General features: G+C 42.3%; 1 protein-coding gene and 1 long non-coding RNA gene across 4 annotated transcripts; both read right to left on the bottom strand.

Annotated features, from left to right (window-relative positions):
* Positions 1–1292: 1292 nt before the first annotated feature.
* Positions 1293–17276, bottom strand: DERL1 (derlin 1). 3 transcript variants are annotated; one of them, XM_068181963.1, is made up of 8 exons: positions 16947–17276; positions 14845–14956; positions 11644–11708; positions 9049–9075; positions 6987–7082; positions 6271–6323; positions 4979–5089; positions 1293–3912 (listed from the first exon to the last, which is right to left on the bottom strand). In XM_068181963.1, exons 1-8 carry the CDS (start codon positions 17097–17099, stop codon positions 3774–3776), a joined length of 756 nt encoding a protein of 251 aa, XP_068038064.1. In that variant the 5' UTR covers positions 17100–17276; the 3' UTR covers positions 1293–3773. The 3 variants fall into 3 exon arrangements, with proteins under 3 accessions (XP_068038064.1, XP_068038075.1, XP_068038067.1); XM_068181974.1 differs by lacking the exon at positions 16947–17276 and adding an exon at positions 16547–16564; XM_068181966.1 differs by lacking the exon at positions 16947–17276 and adding an exon at positions 16207–16229.
* On the bottom strand, positions 9153–11637 carry LOC137469366 (uncharacterized). Its single transcript, XR_010996462.1, has 2 exons — positions 9594–11637; positions 9153–9536 (listed from the first exon to the last, which is right to left on the bottom strand). It is a non-coding gene; the product is annotated as an uncharacterized lncRNA (long non-coding RNA).
* Positions 17277–17684: the final 408 nt, after the last annotated feature.

Genomic DNA, 17684 nt, shown 5'->3' with positions numbered 1-17684 from the left:
ATCAAATCATGACAACAGACTAAATTCTGAAGTTCACACTGTTACTATCATCTATGACAAAATAAGTATCTAGGGATCCTTGGAACAAGAGAATCTATTTACTAGTGCAGGCAATAGCAATGCTAAGAGCATCCTCACCAAAATTAGTGCTCTGTCATACTATGGCAAGTATAGATGGATCCATCATCCTAAGTCTAGCACAGAACAAGGGAGAGTATGAATCATCTTAATTTATGGATGCAGAACAGGATTATAAAGTCATTACAAAGTGACTTGTTGCATCAGAAGGTTCAAACTGTAAATTGGAGTGTATGTCTCCAGCTCACAACCTGAACCACCAAGGCAAAGCAACCTTCCTCCCTGGTAAGGTACACAGCAATACATAAACAAAGAAAGAATCTTATGTTGCAGTGCAAACAATATGCTCCCCTGAAAATGAAAGCCACTCAATTTTCCCAGAGTAACCATTGGATGACAACAGATAATTTCTTATTATGTCACTTGAACACCACATCACTGAGCTGTGCTGAGAGAGGAGCTGTCGCCAAGACAAAGTGACAGGAATGACAGATGAAGCATTTGATTTCATATTCTTGGCTCTTCTGCTGATTCTTTATGCAGCTGGAGCAAAATCAAAAGGCACACACACTTTGCCATGCTCTTCTACTTAGTATGGACCCAGCCTTTCCAGTACAAGGAGCACAAGTAATCCACACAGTGCTTTATCTACCAAGTCCTTGAATTTTCTTTGATGCCACTATGGCAACAAACAGGAAAAGTGCAGTCAGATGAATGCTGAGGGCTGGAAGAGTCAGAGGATGCCCAATGTGTCCATCACCAAATCAGCTATGGTAAGAGCCTCAAAAGGAATTCTGGCAGTTGTGCACATCAGTCTGGACAGAGAGGGTATTGCAGAATTCCAAGCTTACCTCTGGAAAACCAAGTGATCTGTATCAATCCCACAAAGTTTGAGGGTAAGCAGAAGGATGCTTTCTCCCAGATGACAAAGGATGAATAATCAAGTATATATAAAAAACAGCTGTAAAATGGCAATTGCCCAGAAGGAGACAGTCTGCCAAAACTCACGGTGCAAACAGACAAAGAAAATGCCTTTATGATTTTGCAACTGATCAGAGAAGACAAGACTCCCACCTAAAAGCAGGTCATTTTTGTGAGTACTTTTATCAACAGCAGGAGATGGTGTCACAGTGCAGCTGTCAGACAATACCCACGGACATGCAGATCACAAGGCTTGTCTTAAGCAAAAATATGATTTAGCAAAACAAAGACAGTTACAGAGATTAAAATTTTAATTTAAAACTTTACCAACAAAAATTGATTACAAAAAGGGAAATTATCTGTACAAAATAAGAAAGGAGGTACTCATTTTAATAAGAGACTGCCATAATCAATGTATGTGGGAGGACAAGCAGCAGTTCCAGTCAAGCAACAAACTGAGAAACAAACAAACTGAGCTTGTAATATGGAATTCTGAAGTGAATTTTCCATAAACAAAGTACATTGACCTGAAGCAGCTCAGAAGCTAATCAAGGTTTATAAGAAGTCTATTTTCCTTGCAAACGTTTTCCTCTTAATTTAGAGAAGGAGGACATACAGAACACAAGACCCCATGCAGTGCAGTGGGCCACTACAATGCCTTTTGCTGTGCTTCCTCTCACTGAAGCCTTCCTTTGGGCCTTCCATACAGAGATATTCTGCAGTTTGAGTGTGCCAGGGGTTTAACTCAGTCACAAACTATTGCATCTTCACTTAAAAGTTGAGTCCTGACTCAAAATGAAGACAAATGCTTTGAAGACTGTGAAATTCATATGACTGAAAAGACTCCTATCAAAATGATGATTCTCAGACTGTTCCAGTCCACATCAAATAATAGCTGTTGGTCAACAATAAATCTGTATTTACAACACTGCACTCCTCTTTTCTACCTACCATTTTTACACAAAGAAAGAGACGAGAGCATCTTTAAAATTCATCACCAAACAGACAAAAATGGCAGGTGATTTTTAAACTCCAAGTTCCTATAAAACTTAGGTACACAGTATAATCATTACCAGTTTTCTACATTTCTCCACGAGCCAAATCAACAGTTGCAGTGAAGACATGGAACATTTTTTTTTTAAGATTTCCAGTCTAACTGCTTATTTTCCACTCAGCTTTGCATCACTTAGTATTTACAATTTTTACACTTTCAGAACCCAAGTTTAGTGAAGAAACAAAGTAGTAATTAAAATGTATCAGCCCAGATTCACTTCACCTACTTACATTTACCTGAGATACCAAAGTTGGGGCAGAACAGCTTTCTGTGCCCCACCTACCCAGTAAAAAAAAGAGACAAACGCTAAAGGGCAATTCAGTCAGACTTGAAATTTATCCTAGTGACAATGCTCTTCCTCCTCTGACTACAAAACAAAAAGTGAGCAACTACATTCTGACTTAGTCTTGGTTAAGCTGAGAGTAATTGTGTTCCTAGCTGAAATGTTGGATTTATGTAAACCTAAGCCTTACTTGCTCACGAGCAGCTCCCAGCTAGGGAGGTCAGGGACAGCTGTCTTGTAGGAATGCTGTGAGACATGCACGAGTCCTCCTTACAGCTGGGAAAACTGAGATAAGTAAGAAGTTTGCTCAAGAGCATGCAGTGAGTCAGTAACAAGCTGGCATTACAGTTTCCTGGATCTTAGCCACAAGCTCTGCCCATGGGAGCCCAGTGCAAGGAAAACTACTGTACAGAATCATTCCCTTTTCCATGTCAAAAATTTTTACCAAAAGTAGTACAGATGCTAATAAACAGTGTATGCAATTTCTTCTTTGACAATGAAAGAGTCCTGCAATAACCTGTTATATTGTATCTTCACCCTGCAAAAGATTATTTCCAGCTTTGATTCTTAGATGTCTTAAAGCTTTTAAGATAAAGTTGAAGATTCAGTTAAACAATGCTGCAGTCAGTACCCTTAACCACAACAATGTTACATTTTCTAGTTTAAGCAGTATTTATGCTACCCAATTTGGCAGTCAAAAGAGAAACCTTGAAGCAAAGAATTCAAACCTGGGGGGGAAAAAAACATGCCAGACTTCAGTTTCACCGGCACAAGCTTTGTAACATGTCATGAAGAGTTCAGAGATTTCAGTTCTGTGAGTATCTGTTATTGCCATTTCAAACAAAAGCCCTCTAATACATAGCCTTGCCCAGCCCATGATGTAGCAGGTATGACAAATGCTGCATGGCAAGGAACAGCTCTGCTCAAAACACAGAAATTAAACATTTGCAATGCATCAGAGAGATATCACTTCAGTAACGTTTCCAAAGACCCTGGGACTTAAGCACAGCTATGGAAAAAGTCAGCTTCCTAAACTTGGGGGCTTGTTTGAGACATCTGCCTCACACTAGATTCTTACTTTACTGTGGCCAACAAAGCTTTTAACATACCAGGCAAGATAGAATACCACTAGCTTGTTCTATCACATCATGGAACAGGAGAGCCAATGGATCCTGTTGTGACAGACAATACTGTAAAAAGAAGGCTTGTTTTTAATGGCAGAATCACACTGGACACTACTGGCTAACTGGAGCAAGGTCTAAATTTTTTCCTTCTGGAGTTTTTAATTTGCTCTTGAACCAGAAACATTCTTTCTAATCAGTTAAATCCAAGAGTACTGCAGAGAGCTCAGTTCTTAAGCATGCTCTGCACCAGTAACAGTCAGTTCTACGTCCAATTGAAACAGAAGAGTTGCTGTTTTCCAAGAGCAGGAATTCTTCACTGGTCCCCTAGCCGGAAACCTTGGCCCCAGTTGTGTCTTCCACCACCCTGCTGATCTTCTGCAGCCCTTCTCATGCTGGCAGGAGGGACACCAAAGCCCGACACTCCTCCTCTCCTATTTGGCAGCCAGCGGTAACTAGGACAAACCAGAGAAGGAGGAGTTAGAGAAACAGCTGGACCTTGCAGGTAAATGCCAAGGCTGTGCTTTCCACTTTTCCATGCACTTCCTCTTAGCTGATACACCTTGTAATAAAACTGGCTTTTCCCAGTAGAATTTCTGGAAATTCTTTCCAAATCTAAGCCCTCAGCACACTGACAAATGGTAATACTGGGACACTTCCATCTCTGGGATGGGTATGGTAACAAGAGAATTGCACAGAACCAACAATGTTGGGGCAGTTTCAGAGTTGTAACCACCTTAAAAGACATTTTAAAAAACAACCTTGTCTTCTAACCTTTATGGAAAATTAGGTTTACCAGATGGGCTTGCAAGCACAGAATTAGAATATAAAGCTTCTCTATTAATTGAAACTTGTACAGAGAGTGTAACTGCAATTCAACATTTTATGTTATGAAAAGGATTAACTGACTTGCTAACTAAAGTTTGATAGAGGAGAAATATTTGCAGCCCAAAATTATGTGGACAAGGACAACTGAACTACAAACTTTGGCTTCTGATCATAGGATTTCAATGCCAAAACAATGAACATATCTCAAGAAAAAGCACCTCAAAAACCAAGACTTGCAGTCCCAGTGAGGGTGACTGGTACAGACTGCGAAGCAGAATAATTTATAGCCCTGAACAAGTCTACAACTGACTATTAGCTATTATAACAATACATGGGGACACAGAAAACAGATTATTTACAGGATAAAACTTCTTTTATATACCATCTGATAATTGTTAGGGAGTTCTCTTCACTGCACCTCAATTCAACAGCAGAACTATGACATTTACTCTCGCTCTTAAGAGCGGCTAAAGATATAAGCCATCCCAAGGGGCAACAAAGAACTCTCACATGGGCCATTTACAAGTAACTCAATATTTTTTATGACTCACCAGCTCAGTCAGTATGAGGGTCTGAAGAAGGTTGACTTGGCAAAGTATTTTACACTTTATGATCCCACCAAATATATGTCTGATGAACCATACAAAAAATTGGACCAAACAAATAGTGAAGTAAAGAATCAAGTCAGCTTACAGGAACTGAGGTGTGGACAGAAAATTCCTTCCTCCCAAATCCATTGGATATTTAAACATTAAGAAGAAATACAGGTGTCCAACCAGATTTCCTATTAGCTCATTGATGACTCTGTAAAGCAAAAAAAAAAAAATGGTTTCACGTGCTGTCTTCTCTGAAAATAAATGAATGACAATCTTCTGTTCTCCTGCCACCAGGATTTGCCAGGGTCGTGACACACAGAAAACTTCCCTGTCCTCAGCATTTTGCAGCCACTTCTTTAGAAGGGTCAACCTCCTGTGCCAACACATCAATAGTCTGTTCCACCCTCCCTTCCAAGCCTTCTCTACATTCTGTATTGAAAACACAATTAAATACTTGTTTACATTGGGGAATTAGACCGTATAGCGATTAGTGCCCAAAATAATAATCTGCAGAGCTAGAGAAGTTACTGCTGTTTTCACTGGACAACCTGTCTCCTGCTCTACTGAACTGTTTTGTTCCCAGTTTTGTAAAAGCACTGCCGACTGGAGGCCCTTGAGTATCTTCTGTCATGCATAGAAACAGCAGGTATCTAAGAGCAAGCAGTTTTCACAAGGGACAGATGAGTCAGTAGGAGGCACAGCCAGAAAAGGGAATTTGGTTTTGCTGTACCATTTCCTCATTTTATAACTCAACCACAAATTTGTTATTGTCACTAATTATGCTACAGTGGCACCAAGAGGCCCCAGTCAATGCAGGGCCCCAGTGAGGGGGCCCACACTGCACAGAGGGGATTTCTGCATCAAGGGGCTTAGTAAAAAAAAAAAAAAAAAAGAAAAAAAAGAGAGACCAAAAGATTCAACAAGTGCTAATATGGCACACTGCAGGCTTATTGCCATTTTCCCTTGTTTAACAAACTGGAAAAAAAAAGAGATCAGGTTGGACAAGCTGTGCGGGAAAGAAGTAACAGCACTATCAAAGTCAAGCTAAACTTGTTTCTAAAACCAGTAATGATGGCTGGTTCCAGGGGATGACATTTTTTTTAGTCTGTGTTACTTTCTTAGTATGGAGAAGGCCTAATGCACAGAGTTACTAGAAAATACACCAATCTCTCATTACTCTTCCCTCATCTACATTCTATTCTCTAGTTCTCACATACACATCTCCTCTTTGCTTTCATGTTAAATGACCACCACGTGACACTGAGCATTATCAGTCAGATTGTATCGTTTTAAGCTTCTTATTTTAATATTACTCCTAAATTCAGCAGCAAGTTAAATAGCTGTAAAAGCTTTTATAACTTCAAATTGGCCATATAAGTAAATACATACGATCCACCAATGATGTAGTTGAATCCCAGAATAACCCATGGAAGGTAACAGGCCTGAAAAAGGATGCAGTGGAGAGAGTAAGTACAAGTTAAGGATGTAAACCTGCTCTCAACTTCCCACTGCACTAATAAGCATGATCATAATCTCAATGCTTTAGGCATAACACAGGTCCTGATCTATTAACTTAAGAAGATTCAACCTAAAAAGGTCACTCCAAACTGAGCAACCACTAACATTTTTAGACAAAACATACTCATTCAAACATTAGAAGTAAACGTGCCTTTTGAACCCTATGTTCTACAGCAAGTTTGCTTCTGGAACAAAGTTCTAAAGTTTTTGATTTTGAAAAGGTCTAGAAATTATCAAAATAGTCTTCTCTACAAGATCTGACAGAAACAGCCAAGGTCACAAAGAAAAAAAAACAATTTAAAATACCAACATTTTGTCATTACATTCAGCTTTTATCCAGGCTAAAGTTTATCAGGAATTTTTTCCTTTTTTTCAGAACAATGAATTGTCAGGACATCTTTTCAGTAGAGACACACTGAGTGATACCACATGGAAGACTATGAACTTTGTCTTTGCTGCACCTCAAGGAGTATTCTATGTGAGAGTACAAGGTACCTTTTATAAAAGAAAATATTTCTATTTTGCCCCTCACCCACTACACATGCACCTTATGGGCAGAAATCTTTCCAGTATACTACCTGACATACCTTAAATCTTGTTCCAAACCAAAATGATACAATCATGTCTCTGTTCAGCTGGGCCCACACATAAAGTACTGACATGATGAGTGGAATCATCAGCAACTGCAAGGTTTAAAAAAGACAAAGTTACTATGACTTTCAGAGAAGCACAAGAAACTCAAAGAGGTAGGAGGAACTGTGTTACAGAAGCGGTTGGTAAGCATGGTACATCACTAAAGTCCTTTCAGATTGCCCCAGAATCTTTTCCAGTATGTGCCCTGGATCTGTTCAAAAACAGTATACTGAGAAAGTTAAGGAGGAGAACCTACTTGGTCATTCTCCTTTGCATGACCATGCCAAAGCAAAGGGCTCCAACCTGTGCTAAGTGAAAGAGCAGCTTCAGGGAGCTCTTCTGCTCGTATCTACACCTCCAGCAGTGAGCCCTGTACCTGTGCCACAGTCATGTCAGGGCACTAACCCAAACACTCTCATCTGGGGCCAGGCTAATATGCCAGATGAAGTGTTATCCATCCAACTGCCACCTATGTCCCCATCCTCCTGAGAGCACCACGGGGGGAAGGTGCTCCATCAATCCCTGCTGCAGGGTATCACAGCCAGCCTTGGTAGAGCTTGGAGTGAACCTGTGCTCCACACCAGGAGCTGAGGTTGTTTCAAACACTTCTTTGACTGACTGGACTATTTCTAGTGAAATAAACACAAAGTCCTGCTTTAGCCATCTGCTGATTTCTGAACTGAGGGCAGGCTGCACCAGCAACATTTCCATGAACTGGCTGAATGCTGTAACCAGCTCCTGTGCTTGGAAAAGAGGTTAAAACTCATCCCTTCAGGGGTGCTGCTATTTAACAGATTCCACATTAAAGCTGGCATCCTAACATCAATCCAGCCTTTCACAAGCCCCACAGTGCACTCTGACTCTCCACACAAGAACCTTATTTAAAGTTTTTAATAAAACCTTTTTTATTTTACTGAAAAAAAACAGTATCTAATATCTGAATGCATTTGACTTAGGTATAGAGGCCTAGCTATCTTACTCTATCTTCTGAATTTCAATAAAGGCCACTCAAGACAAGTAAAAACCCTCTTATTTTTAAGAAAAAACACATTTTATATCAAAAAACCTGATTCTTCTTTAATCAATACCTTGTATGCAGATTAAAAAAAATTAAGTACCTCTTTAAAAATATACAAATCAGCACAATCAGTCTAAAATTTGTATAATGTGCGTATCACTCCAGCATGCTTTTCAAAAGTTTGTGGTATCTTCCCCACAGAAAAGTTTAAGTATAAATTGTGGACAGCCCTTAACACAATTCATTCTGGACCAGAGATGCATGATCACTGGTTTCGTCTACCAGGGAGCCAGAGAAGTGATCTCACAAAGGCTATTAATAATTCTGTATGGAAAACTGCAGATATTGGTGCTGGAGACAGATGAAGATGAGAACAGCAGAGGCAGACTGAAGACATGAAGTTATCTGACACTCTGTTGTGTCCAAAACATGCTTTCCAATTTTCACCCTTAGTATTTGGCGAGATAGTAATTATTTCACTGAAACCAGTTCTTAAGACCACTATCTTAATCATTCCTGTGAGGATTTTGTACTTCATGGTTCTGGTCTCAAACTGAAGCTGTATTTTTCACCAAAAAAATCTTCTGTTGGCAAGTAAAAGGTATGCTGAACTAAATTTGAGAAGATTAATAAACCAAAGAATCATTTTAAAATAGAAAAATAAGAAGCAGATCTACATTCATTAAAAGAAACAGTGCATAGATTTTGTGTACATTTTAGTAGAAGTCTAAGCACTTCCTGACTGCACAAAGACACAATTTTTACTTCTTGGTTCCCTAACTAGGTTAGATGCGCAGTCAGATCCAAGCTTGTGCCTTCAGCTGAGGTTAACCCAATCTGAAAAATTAACAATACACACACAGCAGTCTATTCTGATATAATCTGAACAGCCTAGCTTAACTACGTCCTGCAGATCAGTCAATAATGCCCTCTATAAAGTCATCAAGTAGTCATAAAGTTTTGTAAAATTATTATCTAAGAAACTGCACCACACTTACCTGCATGTCCATTACCAAGCCAGTTATCTGTCATTGCACCATGAAGGAAAATGCAGAAAAACCTGACGGACTACAACAATAAAAAGCTGCAGACACATAGAACACACATGCAAAGATCTTTAATATTCAGAATGAATGCTACACTGTTTTGGATTAAAAATTCCAATGATCTAGAGATGTACAAATTTCGTTTCAATAAGTGCTTTTTGGCAGCCTTTCAGGTGCCCACCTCAAGTCATTACCCCAAGAGCTGATGGGTGCACTGGCTTTTCCTCCCTGATGAAACTGGCTAGCTACAGACTCAATCAGTCCTTGCATAAAGGCACAATAAAGTTTAACAACTGGATTCTTTCATTAGTTTAACACTGACATTTTGGTTTTCTAACTAAAGAAACACCAGATAATTTCAAAATACCAATATATTGCCAATGAGTCATAGAAAAGAAGCGATTTCTTAAAGTGCATCAATACAGGCTCTTAATACTCCTCTCCCACCTTGGAGCTCAAAGAAACTGTTATAGTAACTGCTGAGTAGAAATAATCACTGAATGATTTTAATACCATCAGGATGCTTTTAACAGATCATAAATACAAATAAAATGACATCCAGCATTTTCCCAGATCATGCATCCAGGTTGATCCTTACATCACACAGGGAACAAACAACTAGAAGCTTTTAAATGACCAGTTTGAAAGTCAAGTCACAATTACGTTAATTAAATGCGCACGGCCAACAGCCTGCAATCATAAAGAAAACCTTCATCTTCATAACAATGTAACTAAATGCACCTTGTTACAGCTGTGGCTCAACAGGACTAGCAGGAATAGCAATTCCCTCCACATAGTGGAATGCAACTACAGATAATGTATTGATAAAGCATTTCCACACACCAGCTCTCCTGGTAGCTGGTTCACACCGATGTCACCCCTCCCTTTTTTTCCACCTGCTGTGCCACTGCAAATTGCTACAAGGAGGCAGCAACAGCACAGACAGAAAGAGAGCAACTCCAAGGATGGAGGTTCCACACCCTCTCTTGCCAGTCATGCCGGTGTTTCACTGCCCTTACAGTAAAAATGGTCTTTCTCACATTTAAATGGAATTTCCTGTGCTTCATTTTGTGGAATTGGGTGTCCAGCTCCAGACCCCTCAGCACAGAAAAGACATGAACCTGTTGGAGTGGGAGCAGAGGAAGGCCACACAAATTACGGGAGGAATGGAACACCTCTTTTAGGGAAAGTCTGAGAGAGTTGGGGGACAAAAATGTTCAGTAGGGGCTTTTGCAATAGGACAAGTGGTAATGGTTTAAAGTAAAAAAAGGTTGATTCAGACTAGGTGTAACAAAGAAATTTTTTACTATGAGGGTGGTGAAACACTGGCACAGGTTAACTGGAAAGATTGTGGATGCTCCACCTCTAGAAACATTCAAGGTCAGGTTGAATGGGGCTCTGAGCAACCTGATTTAGTTGAAGGTGTCCCTGCTCGTTGCAGGGGGCTTGATAACTTTTCAAGGTCACTTCCAATTCAAACTACTCTATGATTCTATGACAATACCCCAGGCTGCACAATCCCAGCTCTCCCAGCTTCTCATGTGACAGATGCTTCAACCCTTTAATCATCTTCACGACCCTTCACTGGACTCTCTCCAGTATGCCCACGTCTCCCTTGTACTTGGGAACCCAGAGCTGGGCGCAGCCCCCATACATCTCTCAAAGGCTGAGCAAAGAGGAGTAATCACCCGCCTCAACCTGCAGGCAATCCTCCGCCTAGGGCAGCCCAGGGGGCTGGTGGCCACTTTGGCCATAATGGCACATTGCTGGTTCATGGTCAACTTCGTGTCCAGCAGGACACCCAGGGCCTTTTTTGGAAGATGCTTTGCTTTGTCAGTCTGGTCTGTCCTGGTACCTGAGGCTGCTCCTTGCCAAGAGCAGGACTCTGCACTACCCTTTGCTGAGCTTCATTCCTGGTCAGCCCATTTATCCAGCCTCTAAAGATCCCTCTGAATGGTGACACAACCACCTGGTTTATCAACAACTCCTCCCAGTTTTGTATTCAAAATCTAAAAGAAAATTCAGGTGGTACAGCACAGCACACAAAAATGTTTCCCAGTATTCCCAAACCAACAAGCCCAGCTTCTTCAGCAAGTTGTCTCTCTGAAGATATCACAACACTGCTTTCACAGATTCAGATGACTTGTACCCAGCAGGTAAAGGATCTCTCCTTTAGAGGGAGAGAATTTCAGGGAGTGGCAGTGATCAGTCCTTTTTGCACATGGCAGCTTGGACACACTAAATTCAGTGCTAGCCCACACAAGAGCAGCTCAGCAAAGCAACCTAGCCAGCACCAGGGACACTCAGCCAGCACTGTGTAGGCAGAGCTCCCGTCCCCACACTGCACACTCGTGTGAGCACATCCTTAAGTGCTCTCCCTGCAAGCCACTCACTACCTTTTCAGGAAGGTTACACACTTACAAACTCTCCTGCGAACATTTACTACATTTTAAAGCTGTTCCTTGATAAAACCTGGTCTTTGAACATACTTCAGGTGGAAACAGGAGAACCAAAATATTTCTCAAAGTTTGATGATGAGAAGGATACAACAATGCAGATCCAGTTAAACAGGAGCATGAACATGTAATCTGCTGGTCTTCCATCAAAAGCCCCTGAAAATAAAAAGAATCATTTTGAATCATCAAAGGCACTAATATTTTGCTTAAAATTAGGACAACTTTTATTTTTCAGAGTCTAAGAAAGCTGAGTTAATAACAGTTGCTTTGCATGCACTCTGTGGTCTACAAGTATTTTTTAAATTTTAAAAAGCCTTAGAATAGAACAACCTACAGGCTGAAAAATAAGACATTCAGCCTACTGCATTAGAGCACAAGCAGTTTCTATACTTAAAAAAGAACACACTGACTCTGGAGATAAGTAGTTTTAACTACATAAGATTTCAAAAATGGAGTTTCAAAAATGGACCCCATCATTCATATGAAACTGCGGGTTAGAAGCACAGAATAAGGAAATACACGTGCAGAGCAAAAGCAGAAATACCAAGTTTAATGACTGAGTCATGTGAAAACCAGCATTTACTTAGGCAAATTGCATCCTCTTTGCATCATCTCATCAGACTCAAGAGATGCACTGGTTTCTATACTCCGGAAAAAATTAGTACCCATGACAAGGGGGGTACGCATGTGCAGCACATTCTATTCCTTCTAAGCTGTACTTGCTTATCTAATTCACCATTCCAAATATGTGTCAATTTTTCAGGACACTAGAAACAAAAATAATAGAGTAACATTCCCTGAAGGTCATATAAAATGAAACCATCTTTAGATGCTCAGTTAAGTTTGAGACCTGACAGATGAAAAGTACCAAAAAATAACCCTGTAGCAATTCCTTGCAAACATGAAAAGCTGAGGCTCTCACTCTTGCTAACTGTGGCAAAAGGCTGACAGAGACCTCATCATCTATGCAAGACTTTCATCAATTTTCATATAAACCCAGGCAGGAAAGGGAAGCCTGAGAATATTGCTGAGGAAGACCCAGACCAGTGGGGGTGAAACACAGTGACAGTGGAATGACAGTGACACACAGAGCACATCACAGACAACCTGAATTACATGTTCCTAATTAAACATCAAAATGCCTAGAAAGAATGCCACTGCTAAATGTGAGTGCTGCTCAGCTTCATAGAAGTATTCTTAAAGGAAGAAAATCTACTTTTAAGCATTAGAATAGCCTATGTAAAACAGAATTACTAAAATACCAGTTTTACTGTTTAAGTTCAGCCATGCAAATTGTATGACAGGAAAAAAAACATATTTTGAAAAACATATCAGAAAGTGTTAATGTTGTAAAACTACAGAAACTGAAGGTTTTTTCCTTACTGTTGCCATACAACAAATAAAAACAAATAAAGAGAAGAAGCTGACTAAGGCTGTAGAAACGCCAGCTCAGGAATCCTTCCAAAACTGAAAGAAATCAAAGCTATTATTTTTTTCTCTTTTCATTATCTACGAGATTGCTAACAAGAGCATTAGACAAACCATTTAAGTTGACTTTTCATTGAACATCTAAGGAAATTGGACCACAAACTGCCAGAAAGCTCAGCACAGGTATGGGGGGAGCTCTACCCCATGGGTCCTTCTGTGAGGCCCGTGGTATAACCCAGTCATCTGGGAAGAGCTGCCGACCCATAATCTCACCATTCATACAGCTGGGGAGTGAGCTCTGCATATTCTGCTTACTCTGTTGATATTTGTTATGTTCTTCTCCAACCAAAGCAAAACAAAACCACATCAATCTCCCCTTCCTTTGGAAGTTACAGGTCAGCCTGCTAGGAAGCAGCACAAAACCATATGGATATTTCTGACAGTTAAATTTGAAGCTGGCAGGCAGCAGCAGTGTGCGCTCAAAAAGCTTGCACAATGATGAAAACAGAAGTTTTACTTTCTCAGTTTCACAGACAAAAGGAGGCACAGACCAATGCAGACTTCCACCTATAAACACTTTCAGCAACTTATATACCTTCCAACTACAGAAGGATTCAGGCCTTTTTCAGTGAAAGGGCCAACCTAACCAAGGATTGCCTTTATAGCCAGAAAAATGACTGTAATATAAAAGAAATGCATTGGTTCAAACAACACAGATGACTTCCCAGTTCCAAAATCCAGATCTATTGTACAGCACAAATTTACTCTCTTTCATGAGACTTGTGCCACAGCACAGACAACTACAGCATTTTGTAAGTATATCTACAAGAAGTGAGGTCTTTTAATTTGCATAATTACCCAGGAACTCTTACTACACCTACCTTTGCCCAGTCAGAACTGCCAGCGCTCTCATGTACTCATAAACTGCTGCAGAAAGGCTCAAAAGGAAGCAGGAACCATTTCTAACTCTTAAACTAGTATTACTTTTTCACTAAGAAAACAACCAAATACAATCTGGCACCACTCCTGCCTTTCCCTACCACTGTTTTTAAGACTTAAATGTGATTCCACAATACTCTCTGGATGGCAGGGATCTCCTCTCTCGCGGGACTTCTCAACATCACCTTCCAATGCATTCCCCTTTACACCATCAGTTCTAAGACTCCATTAGAATGATACTGAAATTCTTGTTCACAAAGGCTTTCAGGAGGAGTCTGGCTTTGCAAATATTTTAATTATTTATGTCAATTAAACCGACTTTTGTCTAGGTTTAATGAAGTGAGCAGTGCAAAAGGAAAACAGTTTTGAAGCTACCTTGTACCAACAATCCCTCTGTTTGAGAGAAATGATCTATTATCTGATCTCCTTTTTTCACTTAATTTACCCCTTAACTGAAAATCCTTCTAGTCTCTTAACTTTTCCACATATCTGTTAGGCAAAGGGGTAGACTTTCTTTGAGGGAGGTATCTCTCAATTCAACACAGACAACAGAATAACACAAATAAGCATCCCTAATAAAACAAGAAAAAACTGATGCTATTTTCTCCCAATGGATAAGCCCATTATTACATTATGCTCTGATAAAAAACATCAGATACAAAAACACAAAGGTAAACATCTTTTAAGCTGTCTCACTCTTTTAATCTTCTTTTAATCTGTCTCACTTCCTTAAATCCAGCAAGTAAAAGCACCAGACCCTCCTACTGAAACAAGTATCAAATTCAGATCCTAAACGGCCAAAGGGAAGGAGCCAGTTTTCAGAGCAGTTTCACATTAACCAACATAAGCTGGCACAGAGATGAGCCATCTCTTATCAGCTCCAGGCAGGCTTCACCAGGGGCATACAATTTAATGGCCAACATACCTGTTTCTAGTCGTGATGAATATTGATACAAGAAATACAAATTCACCAAGTAGAGAAATCCTGTTCCAGGTCCCACTGGGAAGAAGAAAGTTGCCGTTATTGGCCGCCAGATCTGCCAAGATCAAAAGAGAAAGCTTTTTTTATAAACTGCAGAATGAACTCATGTACACAGGCTTTTTATTTACATTCATTACTTGATAATGAATGAAAACTTGGAACATCAAGAAGAAGATTAAAAATAGCCCAAGAATCGATTGCTCCTGCTTCAGCAGCTTTTCTAGTTGGGGTATTTTTTTCAATCTAGTAAGCAAAGCTATTAAGACTACACCAGAAATATCACACAACTTTTAAAACTGCTTTCCATCACATCTTTGCAGTAGTGAGTCTTTAATGCAGTGCAAAAGAGATTCACTGGCAAGGATGAAACCACGTTTAAAAAACAGCCATACAAAACCCATTCTTCTCTGCTGAACAGAGGCCAAAGAATTCACAGCCTTTAGTGTACCATTCCAGACAGCACGTGCTGCTCTGAGCATTTGGGATCTGCTCTGGGACGGTCTCCCAGCTATGAATACTGGGCATAGCCAACTGCATGACGGCACATAGCAGGGACAGAAAATGTCTGGTCATTCATGAATGAGCTCTTAAAGCAGCAACATTTCCAAACTGAGTATTAGGATCCTGAACATCACAGTTCAAGAAGGAATAACAGAACTAGAGGAAAAAACAGTCATTTATGCTACTAAATTTTGGGAACAATACATGAATCAAGGTATAGAGAGAGTCATGGCTTAAATTATTTCTTCTTTCTTCAGTGAAGATATAATGAGATGATCTAACAGAAATTTAAAAATTGAAAACTTTCCCCTTCATTTTGAACTCCTCCAATGAGTGCTCTCCCCAACACTGAACCTGTAACATCACAGTGCAAGGAAAAACATGTCCAGTTTGAGACCACTTTTGATATTGCTATTGTACCCAGAAACACTGCATGTCTGACACCTCAAGGCATCAGCTGTTAGTTTACATGGACCATATCTAAGTACAGAAGTTGACAATCCCAAACAGAAGCTTTTTCAAATTCCAAACCAGAAGGTGCAAACGCACTTCGTTACAGAATCACAGAACACATCATGTTAAAAGGGACCACAGTGGGTGATGTGAGCCAACCTCCCTGCTCAAGCAAACATTCTAGAGCACATGACACAGGATTGCACTCAGACAGTTCTTGAATAACTCCAGCGAGGGAGATTCCACAGCCTCCCTGGTCAGTCTGTTCCTGTGCATGGTCACCCAGGTCAGGTGCAACTTCCCGTGCATCAGTTTCTGCCCATTTGCATTTGTCCATCCTCTGACACTTACAGAAACTGCTGAGGTCCCCTCTCAGTCCTCTCTCCTCGCAGCTGAACAGGCCCAGCTCCCTCAGCCATTCCTCATCAGAGATGCTCCAGTTCCTTGATCACCTTTGCTGCCCCCAGCTGTACCCATCCCAGGAATTCCATGTCTCTCTTGTAGCTCTGCCAAAAAACCTCCTGGGCCAGCTGCAGTCTGGGATGTTTGCCCGAAGTTACAGCTCCCAAAGTCACGGCCACACGAGGACACAGAGCTGGGCAAGTCACCTGTAGCCACAGCCACAGAGCTCCTTGGTAGAACAACCAGTGCCCACCAAAACAACTCCCAGAAAAAATGTAGGAAAAACCACACCAGAATGAGGCACAAGACGAACTACAGGGCTGCCAGGGGCAACAGCCCTCCTTGTGTCACCCTGGCAGGGACGCGCTGTCCGTCACTGCGGTGGGGGCCCTTGGGCCTGGGCCCGGATTTACCCGGTGATCTATCTGCCCGCAGGCCCAGTACAGGTTGAGCGGGAAGGCGGCTCCACTCCCGCCAGAGGAGCTCTGGTCACCCCGGTCACCCCTGGGCGCTGTCTCGGTGCACGGCGCCTCCAGCGCGGCCGCGGAACCGGGGGAGCGGCCGGCCCCGCGCGTAGCCACAGCGAGGCCCCGCACTACAACTCCCAGAAGGCCGCGCGAGCAATGGGTCATAGTGAGCTACTGTGCGGGCGCCGCGGGGCACGCCGGGAGCGGTAGTGCGGCCCTTACCTGGAAGCGGTGGATGAAGGCGTCAGGCCAGAGGAAAAGGTTGACGGGGCTGACGAGGCCCAGCTTGCCCACGAGCGGCACCGCGATGGAGCCGGCGAACCAGTAGCGCGTGATCAGAGGGATGCTTCGGAACCAGTCCCCCAGGTCCGACATGTTGCAGCCGCGCCTGGCCGCCGCCCAGGCCTCGCCACGAACCGACCGCTGAAGAAAAGAAGCGACAAGACGAGGGCTCAGCCACTCCCGCTGCCCGGTCACGGAGGGGGCCCCGAGCCAGACGTGGCGCCGCCGAATTCGGCCGAGCCTCCGCCGCTGCTTCCGGCCCCGCCCCGGCAGCCGGGAGTCCCGCCCCGAGGGCGGAGCGGGGGCCGGGCCGGCGCCGGTGGGCGATGGGGCTGTCGGGTCAGCCAGCGTTCCCTTCCCCGCGAGGCGCTTTTAATGCGGGGGCAACAGGAGAGAACCGGGAACAAGTCCTGCGACAGCCTGAAAAGCCATGTTCTGAGTGACCTGTTGCACTGCGTTATAAATACACTTGCCTGTGAGGACGCGACGTTTTTACTTCATGGCCCGGCGCTGGCCGCGCTCCGCTCTCCCGTCCTCACCCAGGTCCCCGCGCGACGCCCGCGAGGGAAACTACAACTCCCAGCAGCCCGCGAGGCCGCAGGTGGAGCGGTTCCATTCCCTGATGTCTGGGGGGGGGAGCGCTCGCCACCCTTCCGGCTCTTCCCCATTGGTGAAGCG

This window comes from Anomalospiza imberbis, chromosome 1 (genome assembly GCF_031753505.1).
Source record: "Anomalospiza imberbis isolate Cuckoo-Finch-1a 21T00152 chromosome 1, ASM3175350v1, whole genome shotgun sequence".
NCBI classification, from domain to species: domain Eukaryota; kingdom Metazoa; phylum Chordata; class Aves; order Passeriformes; family Viduidae; genus Anomalospiza; species Anomalospiza imberbis.
Note: the sequence above shows the minus strand (reverse complement) of the source record. Positions and strands in the feature narration are given on the sequence as shown.